Genomic DNA, 11873 nt, shown 5'->3' on the forward strand with positions numbered 1-11873 from the left:
CCTTTGGTGTTTTTAAGCCCCAACATCAAAATCTTTTGAGCTATTAGCCTACAAGAAATGTCCTCTATCATCTAGAGAAAGCCTACCAACCCTTGCACCTTCTACCTCTAGTGAATCAGGAACAAATAACCCATGAAGATGGGGGTTCAGACACTCCCTATTGTCCTCCTAATTGAGAAGACCCAAAAATAGCTGAGAGTAGGAAGTTTCTTTAACAACCGGTGTTGATTATGCCCCTTGCACATCACTAGCCTCTACGATTTTATCCTTGCTGAGATGATCCAAGTCAGAGTCTAAGGTATCAACCATCCACGTTACACTGCCAGGTCTCATTATCATTTCCTCCTCATAAGTGATTGACCATGGGGAGATGATTCCCTTTTGCTTTTCAATAGATTTAATTAAATCTAGGCATAGATTCTCCTCATGGCCTTTTCCTTTCCCATTGCAAACTTGAGTCAGGTTATGATCTGCATAGTCCACATTAATAGTCACTTTACATTCACCTTCTAGGGTATGAAGAGCAATACAATCAAGCATAGTATAAGAATCCTACATTCTGATATCTTTGAGTATTGAAAAAGATGATTCCTTTCCAAAGATTCTTCAGACCTAATATCAACCCCTAGGCTATTGCCAATGATCCTTAGGGTATCCTCATCCTTATACTCCCAGGGTAGATTTTTTAAATTCACCCATACTAGGACTTCCTTCACCTTTTTAGCATCATGATTCAAATTAGGGTGCCAATCACAGATATATAATCCTTTCTCATCTAGCATATAAGGGCCACCTTTTAAGATATCCTTCTTATCATCAGGTGTAGGGAAAATGACCAAGAAAAATTCATTCGATAGAGGTTTAAGAATGATATTTTTGCCCCAGTTCACATCCGACCATGACTATATTTTTTGCAAAGAGGGCCAGGGGCCTAGCCATTTCATAAACAAGGCTTTGCATTGAAGACCTTTTACTAAATTGCTCCAAGCCAAATTATGAACAGGGAGAGTCAAAACCCTACATATATTTTTATCAAAAATAAAAGAGCTTGCTAGGGTTGCATTCGACTTACCAATCTCCTCTTGCAACTCTTTCTATGTTTTTTTTTTCAGTGCCATAATTTCTTTTCAATTTTCTTAAAGTTCTGTGGCAAAGAAAAACCACCTCTGAAGCAGTTATGACCACCCTTCCATGTCCTCCCAGGCCTCTGAGTTAAACCATTCTGCAAACCGCAACCATAATGATTCCATGGAGCATATCTAGTAACACGACTTAGAAGTCTTGAATCTGAGTAAATGACATTGTTGTTATGTCTAAACCCAAACCTATCATTTGATCTTCTAGGATTGCCATTTGCAACGCCTCTCCAGCCTTAAGAATCCTAAGCCCCAAGTTGGGTAACAATAGTCTGTTTCCAATTATACGCCCTACCTATCCATGGCACAATAGGGGCACTAAAACTTGAACCAACTCTCAACCACGAAGGTTGCCATTCTCGCCTGTGCTCCACCATGTTAAGTTTTAACAAAGACAAATTTGACATGCATGGTGTAAAATGCTAACTTTTTTCACACTATGTTTAACTAGCTATTCTTTCTCAATCTTGTTTTAATTATTTTTCGCATTTTAAAATTTGTAAAACTAATATTATTCTTCAAACTTACTAACTCTTTTGCTGGTTTGGATCAAGTAGTCAACAATTTATATTTTAAAATTTAATATTTAAATTCATATTGAAAAAGGTAGAAACAAATACTTCATTGATTTATCTCAATTTTATAATTGTTGTTTAAATATTTCTTAAAATAACATAATCCTTAATCTTTTTTTAAAATTCTCTTCCAACTATCTCTATACATTGTCCCTATAATAACATATCACTCTCTCTTTTAAATCTCTTCGTATCCTTCATTTCTATCTATAAATCTCTATTACCATTATCTCTCTTTTCAATTTGTCTTCATGTATATAAATCTCCATTTTCCTTCTTTTCTAACTATTATGAGGAATATATCTCTTTAACTCTCTCTTCAATGTGTCTTTAAAGTACAACTAATAACAACTTTTTTTTGGATATATGTGGCTCAACAAAAGAATCACGTAGTTGGAATCCCATATTGTATCATTTTTTTTATAAATGATCCATTCATCGCTTCTTATGAGTCTGAAGGCCTTCACTCCAACAACTTTGTCATTGCTCCTTTGGCACCGCAATGTACTTCCATCGATGTAGTTTTCTGAGCTTATTAAAAGAATTTATAAATCTTAGTGGCCAACACTCAAACAACATTGTGGCTAGCCTAGGGGCATGAAGTCCCCGTTCATTTGGTTATTAATTAGCAATAGGATCACTACTCCATGTTCGATTAGTTTTTTCTTACTTCTCTAAATTTTATTTTTTCCAACTTATTTGTACTTTTTATTTTTTTTCAACCCACAACACTGCAACCATTGTGCATATGGTAGGGTCTATGATGCTTGGTCTCTTGTTTTTATTTAAAACGATTCCAATTAAGATTTTTGAAAATAGATTGGGAAGCCTCGAGGGGGATCTTTAAAAATAGATTTTCTTTTGCAAGAGCCTTACAAAGGTTGAAAAGAAAAAGAAAGAAAACTCCGTATAATAAAAAAAGTCCGAGAAGCCCTAGCTAGCGAAAAAAACATCTTCCTTGCTCGTTTCATTAACGCTGTAAGTTTTAGAGATTTTGAGGCTTCGATTTCATCAGGACCATCGCGAAAGAAAGGTGAATTCGAAGTTCTATAGCTTTGCAAGGGTTTTATCAAGTAAAATTCCTGCAATATGTCGCAGAGCTGAACTCCATTACGGACACGAGCACCGGGGATTTGTTTTAGGGTTTCAAGGGTTTCATCAAGTAAAAGTTGAGCAAATTATTTGGAGAAGCTGCAAGGCCGCATCAATGGCGGAACACTTGGCTTCCATATTCGGCACAGAAAAAGACAGGGTCAACTGCCCCTTCTATTTCAAAATCGGTGTTTGCCGACACGGCGATCGATGCGCCCGCCTGCATAACCGACCCACAATAAGTCCAACCCTCCTCTTATCGAACATGTATCAGAGGCCAGATATGATCGCTGCCCCAGGAGGGCTCGATCCCGCGACCTCCTCGGACCCTAACCAGGTGGCCGCGGCCGCCGCAGATCCACGTAAGACACAGCGTCACTTCGAAGATTTTTACGAAGATATTTTTGAGGAGCTCAGCAAGTATGGAGAGATCGAGAATCTTAATGTGTGTGACAATCTGGCGGATCACATGGTGGGAAATGTTTATGCTCAGTTTAGCCAGGAAGAACAGGCGGCCGCTGCTTTGCAGGCTTTACAGGGCAGGTTTTATGCGGGAAGGCCTATCATCGTTGATTTTTCCCCTGTTACTGATTTTCGCGAGGCTACTTGCAGGTAGGGTAATTTTTTTCGGCAGTGTTATTCTATTTGCTATATGTATTATTTTGCTTATGTGGAAGATGCTTGCCGTTTTGAGAATGAAATTCAGATTCTTTTCATGTTAAAAAGTATGGACTAGCTAAGATCTTAACCTGGAAGGGCACTAACACAAACATACCTGGGCCTTACAGGTTCTGTTTTGCCTGGAGTATCGATTGAACTTCCAGCAATTCCTATGAACCCTTTTCTTAAATACCCACCCTTTGCAGGTCATTTTTTTCAGGAGTGTGGATTGACCTTCCAACAAGTCCTTTGAAATCTTGTCTAGTTTTTGAAAATTTCGTGAGTTTTTTAAACTTTACTTAAGTGTTAATATGCAGTATTGTTTAAAATCTATATTTTCCAGGTGTGGATTTACCTGTCAAAAATTCCTTTGTAAACAAGCTTATAACTTTACAATGCAAACTGTGAAGTATTTTTACAGGTTAATATCTATTAATCCAGGAATGCGGACTGGCCTTTTATCAACTCCTTTGAAACCTTGTCTTCTGTCTTCTGTCTTATAACTTGTAATTTTTTAACTGTACTTGGAGGGTGCAAAATGCTAAATAGAAATATTAATTTGAAATGCTCGCAAGGGTTTTTGGAGGACTGTTCTTCTATCAATTCCTCTAAAACTTTGTCTGACAACTTTTAATTTTTAATTGTACAAAATGCTACATAGAAATATTTATTTGAAATGCATATAAATTTTTTTCCCTCATTGATTGCTTTTATGGGATAAACCACCTAATTAAAAATCTGAGAGTTTATTTTTTACCAATGTTTTTGCAATAAAATCAAGTGTACATTTCTTTAGAGGGAAAGTTCTTCACAGGCCATGCCTAGTGAGGTACAAAATGCTAGTTTGCAAGATTTCTTTTCTTTTAGTTGTTACTTTGCTGAGGATAAACCATCTATTTTGAAATTTCAGATTACATTTTTTTTTATCTATATTTTTGATGTAAAATTAATTGTATATATTTCTTTAGTTCAAGTTTTTGGGACTGAGGATTTTGGAACACAGAAGGGGAGGGCAGTGGGTACAAATTATATAGAAAATAAGGAAAATTTAGAATATAAAAAGAAGTTTTACATATTCATAAAATATATGGATAAAGGTTAAAGCATGCTTCTATACATTATAGAATCTTATAATAGAACATTTGTGTTAAATAATTTAATTTGCGAATTCACATGAAAATAGAACTTAAATAAATAATCAGAATTTGAACATACCTTTTTGGGACAGTTAAAAGACATGTTTTCAAAATAGTCGGTTGAAATTATGCCAAAAATTTGTAATAAAAAAACAGATGTATTTCCTTGTGCAAAAAGTTCTTCACACTGCAAGCCTAGGGAGCCATCGCAAGCCCAGAGAAGTCGACAGAGAGACATGCTACTCTGAATGCAAAGTTATCTGTGTCCAAAGAACAAATGACAAAAAAACTTATTGCTGCAATTCCTCCTATACATATCTGAAAATCAAATTTCCCTTTGGGTGATTATTCCAATGTTCCAACATTATTTGCTTGCATTTCGTCAAGTTTTTTGATAGCCTCTTTTGAGGCCAAGATGTGACTGCGTGGTCTTATTAGTAGTCTAATGATTTCAAGTGAAGTAAGAACTGGCACTATGTTAAAATAAAATAGTATAACCATTCACAGAAAATGTTTAACTACTCAAGAAAATTGAAGAAAACAATTTATATAATATGATGAAATTGTATAATTATGTGAAAATTTATAAAGAATTGCCTCAGGGTGCTGCAATCACAATTCATTCAGCCGGAGTTGCTATGTACACTTGGGGCAAGTTTTTAGAAAATGGTTCTGTGCAACATTATAGTTTTTTCAGAAAACTCACACCTGTACAACCTGAATTATTTTCTTAGAAAAGCATCACCATTGGCACAATTTCTTGTTTATGGTAGCTGAGTAGATGTTGTAAATTCCAAGCTTTTCCTTTTGGCATAGAAGGTCAAAGCATAGTTCCAAGAATCACGGCGATTCATGCGATTCACGCGATTCGGCGATTCGATTCAAGCCAAACGATTTTTTGTGAATCGGTGAATCGAATCAGCGATAAAGGGTTTATGAAATAAGTTACTCACTAAATTTCAAGGGTTTTTTTAATTTTCCGATTCATGGCTGATTCGATTCCGATTCATGGCCGATTCACGATTTGATTCGGCCTTGCCGATTTCGATCCGATTTCGATTCTTGTTACTTTGGGTCAAAGTCTCCTTTCCTAGCTAAAAGGGTTGATACCGGTTGTCTGACTGAAAACTCGCCACAATGAATTTCATGGGAAAGAAAAGATGTATTTGTGTTTGCTTGTTATAAATTCATGATTGTGCCGCCTACTTACGAAAATGAGATTTTGTTCTCTCCATTGCGCTCATCCTGAATTTCTATAAACCGACAAAATTTTGTTTTACAAATTGAGATTTCATTGTTGGAAAAAATGTCAAAACTTTCAACCAGCAAAAGCTGGGATTTGTTTTCAGAAATTGAGTGTCTACTTCTGAAAAATATTTCTTAATAACTGCTAAAATATATTTTAAATTAACTGCTAAAATTGTTTTTCAAAATTTTCCTGTGTTGTAGGCAATATGAAGAAAATTCGTGCAATCGAGGTGGCTATTGCAATTTCATGCACGTGAAGAAGATTAACAAAGATTTGAGAAGAAAATTATTTGGGAGGGTAGGTAGGAAGTTCAACAGACGGAGCAGGAGCAGGAGCAGGAGCAGGAGCAGGAGCAGGAGCCGAAGCCGTAGCCGGAGTCTTAGCCCCAGGTCACATGGTGGGCGGTCTGGTTATGCAAAGGGTCGGGATTTTGAGAACTTTGACCGGCGTCGGGAACCAAGAGGCAGGTTCAGGGGAAGCTTTGGTGGGAGGGGTGGCGGGCAGGGTCATAGACGTCACCGGAGCCCACCGGCTAGAGAAGGCAGCGAGGAGAGGCGGGCTAAAATTGAGCAGTGGAACAGAGAAAGAGAAGAGCGAGACTCAGCAAATCAGGGTTAACCTTGTCAAATGTGGCGGGTTTTTAAGTTGTGTGGTTTTTAAATTTCAGTTTTTTTTGATGAACAGAGGTAAAAGGAAACGAAAATGTCTCTTTTTTGTGAAGATAATCTATTTTTTTTGAACTCAGATCATGGCGTTTTGAGAAAAATATCTACCTATGTGATGTACAAAACTCTTGTAACTTCCTTTACCTGTGCACGATGGCTAGTGTTTGAGAGATTACCGATGATATCCAGGGGTCAAATCTCTCTGGTTCTTTAGCACCCTCAATGCTCACCATTTCCTTATTGCTCTAAGGAAAAGACTTAGTGTAAGCTTTCTTCTACTTGTCATCTCAAAGGGAATAAGCTTTCTTGGCCGTCCTTGATATTCAACCATGCAAATCGACCTAATATTCAAATCACACAGCCATGTGGTTTGATTATTGGAAAAGACTAGTGTAAGCTTTCTTCTACTTGTCATCTCAAAAGGAATAAGCTTTCTTGGCCAAAACATTCATTAACTGTCCTTGACATTCAACCATGCAAATCGACTCAATATTCAAATCATACAGCCATGTGGTTTGATTCTTGTGTACATTTATTGGATTGACAGTCCTTTTGATTATTAAGACTTCTAAGAAACAAATTACAGCATAATTCCAAATTTCAATTATGATCTACTGGCCCTTGGTTCAATCTAATGGCGGGTTTTTAGTTCACATGTACTTGATCCAGATGTATAATCTCTATACACATGTTTTGTTTTTTGAAATTATTAAGCTGCTTTATGTGCTTACATTATTCCATTCTTGTGCATATACACTTTTGCATGCTACGCAGGTTTATGAAGCCCGTTTTTCCAAATTCAAAGCCACATCCTTTCGAAATGGGTATTTTATTAAGATATCACTTTCAATACGGATATTATATGAAATGGATTACATCCAGACTTGAAATCATTAGTTTTGAATTTGGGATGTTTGATTCGCAAAGAATGTTCTTTTGGTCGTAATTTTTGAGGTTTTAATTTGTGTTAAATATTCTGGACTCTCGTTTTTATATTTTGAAGACTCTATCAAGATTAAATTGTGCGGGGACAAATGTTTTCACGTGTTATTTTTTTTTAACTGAAATTCTTACATCAATGACGTCATAAATTACTGTGCGTATTATATAATTTTTGAGCATCATGTACCTTTTTGGTCTTTTTGAACAGTATAAAATTTGTTTTGTATGAGATATAACAGATTTTTAGGACATCAGGAGGTAAAAGTCACGGGCTTGAATTTTGCTTGTTTGCTCCTTAATTTCTCGAGTGGAAAAATACCACTCCCCTTATAGTCCAAAAGAAAGGCTAGTACAAAAGGGGGGGTCTCATTTAGGTTATATATTGGCCTCGTGACGACGTCTCTTACAGTTGAGATTTTTATCAGAGGATAATAATTGAATATTTTTGAAAAAAGTTGTCTACCATATATATATATATATATATAATTATATTATCTTAGTACAGTACAACATTTCTAATATGCTAGATTTATTATAGATAGCTTCACGATTGATTATAGTAGATAAAGAGGAGGCTGTGCTGGATGTGTTGAATATAGATGCTCGACTGATTGTTTTATGACACTAACGTTTTCCTTGATCTCCATCATTACAGATTATTGAAGGTATCGACTAGATTTTTAGATATTTAGAGACCGTTTCTATGTTAGGTACAGGGTTGGACAGTAAGTACGAAACCGACATCTCTGGGATGGCCTATGCAGATGGGCTGTTCATTTGACTTATGACTAGGTTGCTCATTTGGCCTCTTTTGAGTCGGCTGTTGCAATAGTCCTCTGGAAAGAGGTTAATACCGAACTCCTGTAAAAATGCCCATCTAAAAAGCAGGATAGTAACTTTTGTTAAGAATATGTATTTTTACATGCAGCATATATCTACAGCTCTTTTTCCACAAAAGTTGAAGGTAAACTTTATATGTTCTAGGGGAGGGAATGAAGGTTTTGAGTATATTATTATAAATGTATGAATTTTATTTCTGGATTCAATTGTGTAAGGTTTTTAGCATCAATATTTTGGATTACATTTTATGGTCCATCATCATGATGAGAAAATGCAAGAATAAAAATTATGTAGACTAAGTTCGCTAAAGAAAGAGTCATAGGAGGAGGGAGAAGGAAGAGAGAATGAAAAAGGTCAAAATTAATAGATGAAATTTAGATAATTGACACTTTAATTGATTAATATAAAATGTTTATTGAAATAATAAAATTAGTAAATATGTAATGATATGAAAATGTTGATAGAAATAGGCTGAGGGAAAAATAACATCGTGTGAAAGACAATAATGGACAATTTTTTTGGTAAGGAAACTATATAGAGTATATTTTTTTATTGTTAAATGGCTGAAAGCCTTGGATTTTTATTAATAAATTTTTTAAAATTACATTTTTTGGTTTTTGTTCCTCCAATTAGTGCGGCCATTGTTGGAAGAGAGTGGAGGGAAGAAAAACTTTAATCCAGCATATAACATAATTACATTTCCATAAGAAGCATTACCTTGAGATGCAAAAATTATAAAAAAGAACCATCTTTTTGAAATTTAAGCAGCAAAATGACTTAAAATTTTATCGTCCTTTTTTGACTTATACATTTCCTTTTTCGAACTTTGCTCCCTCGGTCATCTATCCATTTAGCTTCCCCAGGTATATATCTTTAAAACTGCAAGACTTGCTTTTGGCTAAGACCACTTTTAGGCATATTGTAACATTTAATAATCTGAAGAGGAATTTAATTGAAATTCTTTGGCTTATTGTTGCCTTGCTCGTTTCTCCCCTTTCTAGCTTTAGAAGAGATTAGCAGGGCTACAATAATTGAAAAGAATTGGTTAATTATCAACACCTTCGCATGCCTTTGTAACGAGATTCCAGTATCATAGTGAATCATAGAGTACCCTTGCTGATTTGGTAGCCCTATTTATGCTTTGCAAGCCATTCTGTCTCATTTGTCATCAGTCACTTTTGAAATTGAAAGTTTTACTTCGTAAAACCTTATCTTTCTTATATCTAGAATTGTTTTTGCACAAGATCTTGAAAATTAATGCTTCTATGATGGATTCTAATCTGACAATTAATGTATCGGGGGCTAAAATTCTCGGGAAGATAAGATAAATTTATTAATGTCCAACAAAAGACCACAACGTGGGTCTATAAGACTGGAAGCTTACAACAAGGAAAAAATAGACAAACAGAGCACCAAACAGTGTCCAAAAAAGAAAGAACAAGCACAACAAAAGAAGAAAGTCGAAAACATCACGGAAAAGATTAGGTATTTGTCTTCATAGGGAAAAAGTCCAACAGTGATTGATCTGTGCGACTACCAGAAGCCCTGTGATGAAGTTGAGTTCCACGAGAGGAGTGTCGCTGGCAAAAAGGTCCCCTATGGGGTCTCATCGATCTAGAAGAGCTTGTTTTAAAACTTGACCTGCACTTAGTTTCTACTCCAAAACATATAGTTTGGTATAACCAGTATTATATTAAGAGCAGAGATGGCTCAAATCCAATGCCGTACTTAACCACTATTTACATCATTTCCTAAGCTATTTTAAAGTTTCTTACAGAGTTTATGCATAACTTCTTACTGTAGCTAGGGGTGAGATGCAAAGAAGATTGTCTGGGAACAAAAGCACGAAGGAATGGGCCAGAATCATTTGGAAGGGCCTAGAAAAAATGGCTTTGATGAAAACAAGGGCAGTGCCATTACCAATGCATAATCAAATTAGAAAAGGGCCGAGGACCTTCGGATCAAGTAAAGCTAATAATGAACTGAAGGGAGTTGGCGCCATTTCTAGAAATCATGACTGCCAACTCTCATTCATTTCGAATGCTCGAAAACTTGGACAATAAGAATAAGAAAGCTACTAAGATGATGATGTTGGGGAAATGATCTAGTAGTCATCCAGGGTATAACTTCGTGCACCCACAGTTCCTAAACTGTATGTTGGAATTTGTTGATTTTTTTAGTGAAGCTCTGATGGTGAGTGAAGAGCTTAAAGATAACCTTTTAGGTATCTCACATTTACAAACCCTTTTTAGAATCTGTGGAGTGCGAGGCAATCTAAAAGTTGCCAGAAAAAAAGTTCAGTTGGAACTTGCCGCCATAACCCCCATTGATCGCTATGTTTTAGGCTAATAAAAGTCACATAATGATCCAATTAGCAATTTCTTTTGTCCCTATGTGAAATCAAAACCCCATGTTATTACACCCCACTGTGCCCCTAACTTAACCACGACTGACCCCATTACCGTGCACAGTGACATATTTAATTGTTCAAGCAGGGCAATTTTACCACCTGCAGTTAACCCATTTACTAAGGCAAAATAACTCTAAGCCTATTCATTTTCGTCATCCAGAAGTCTCTCCTAGAGGTCTTGCCAACACTTCCTACCGCTTTTGACTCTGCCATTTTCCTCAACCTTGTTCTTCTACATTTCAGGTGAGGATTCACGAAGTAACAATATCTTTTTGTTTTATATCATTCACTTAGTATCTCCATGATTAGCCTGCATTTTTTTCGATGCATGTGAATGGGGGTTTCATCGTGAAATGATACATGTTTTGTCTGAGGGTAATTATTTGAGAATACTGTAAACATATAGTGTAGAATTATTGTAGAATCAAATCTTTTTGGTTTGTTTATTGCAAATGATTAAAGTATTCGGGGTTTTATGTGAATGACTGTAATATGGGGTTTTCGATGTGTTTACTCTTGCTCTTATTTATCATTCGCTTAGTCTTACCATGATTATCCTGCAATTTTTGTGGTTTCACCATGAAATGATTGATTTATAATCATTCATTTGAGGGTTTTTTTATCAATGATTTCTATTGTGTAATTAGTGGAAAATTTCAAGGTTTTCAAGGATTCTTCGATGGGTTTTTTACTATTATTGTTCATTGTTGTTAAAATATCAAGTTTTTGAAGGGTTTTCTTCCACCTTTAACAACAATGTAGAAATATTTTAGAGGACAAGGGGAATTATTAACAGGGGTTTCAAATGGTTTCAAATTATATGATGAAATGTAAAAGGAAATCTTTGAACTATGATGTGATTTTCAGTTTAGGGTTTCTTGCAAGTTTCTTTCAAATGTTTCAAGTACATTGCATGTAATGTGAAAGAAAGTAGTAATTTAAGAAAAAAAAAAATGAATAACAATGTCCCATAATGATTATAAGTTTCTTGCAAGATTCAACTCAAAGTTGGGTTATTGTATGTGTTTATAATGATTCAAAGGTTTCTAAGTATTTAAGTGTTTTTATTCACTAATTGGTTCGAGGGTTTTCAATTATTGATTTTCATTGTGTAATTTGTGCATTTTATCAGCTTTTCAAGACCTCTTCAAAGGTTTTATTGCTATCA

The 11873-nt window shown here is 35.5% G+C and overlaps 1 protein-coding gene across 1 annotated transcript; it reads left to right on the forward strand.

Moving 5' to 3' along the window:
* The first annotated feature begins 2691 nt into the window (after positions 1 to 2691).
* On the forward strand, positions 2692 to 7125 carry LOC149544582 (splicing factor U2af small subunit B-like). The gene is made up of 2 exons (XM_089795194.1): positions 2692 to 3415; positions 6049 to 7125. The coding sequence occupies exons 1-2, from the start codon at positions 2919 to 2921 to the stop codon at positions 6464 to 6466; spliced, it is 915 nt and encodes a 304-aa protein (XP_089651320.1). The 5' UTR covers positions 2692 to 2918; the 3' UTR covers positions 6467 to 7125.
* The last annotated feature ends 4748 nt before the right edge of the window (positions 7126 to 11873 follow it).

The sequence above is a fragment of the Cupressus sempervirens genome, chromosome 8, assembly GCF_028749045.1.
Source record: "Cupressus sempervirens isolate cs-2001-9-10 chromosome 8, ASM2874904v1, whole genome shotgun sequence".
In the NCBI taxonomy this organism is placed as follows: domain Eukaryota; kingdom Viridiplantae; phylum Streptophyta; class Pinopsida; order Cupressales; family Cupressaceae; genus Cupressus; species Cupressus sempervirens.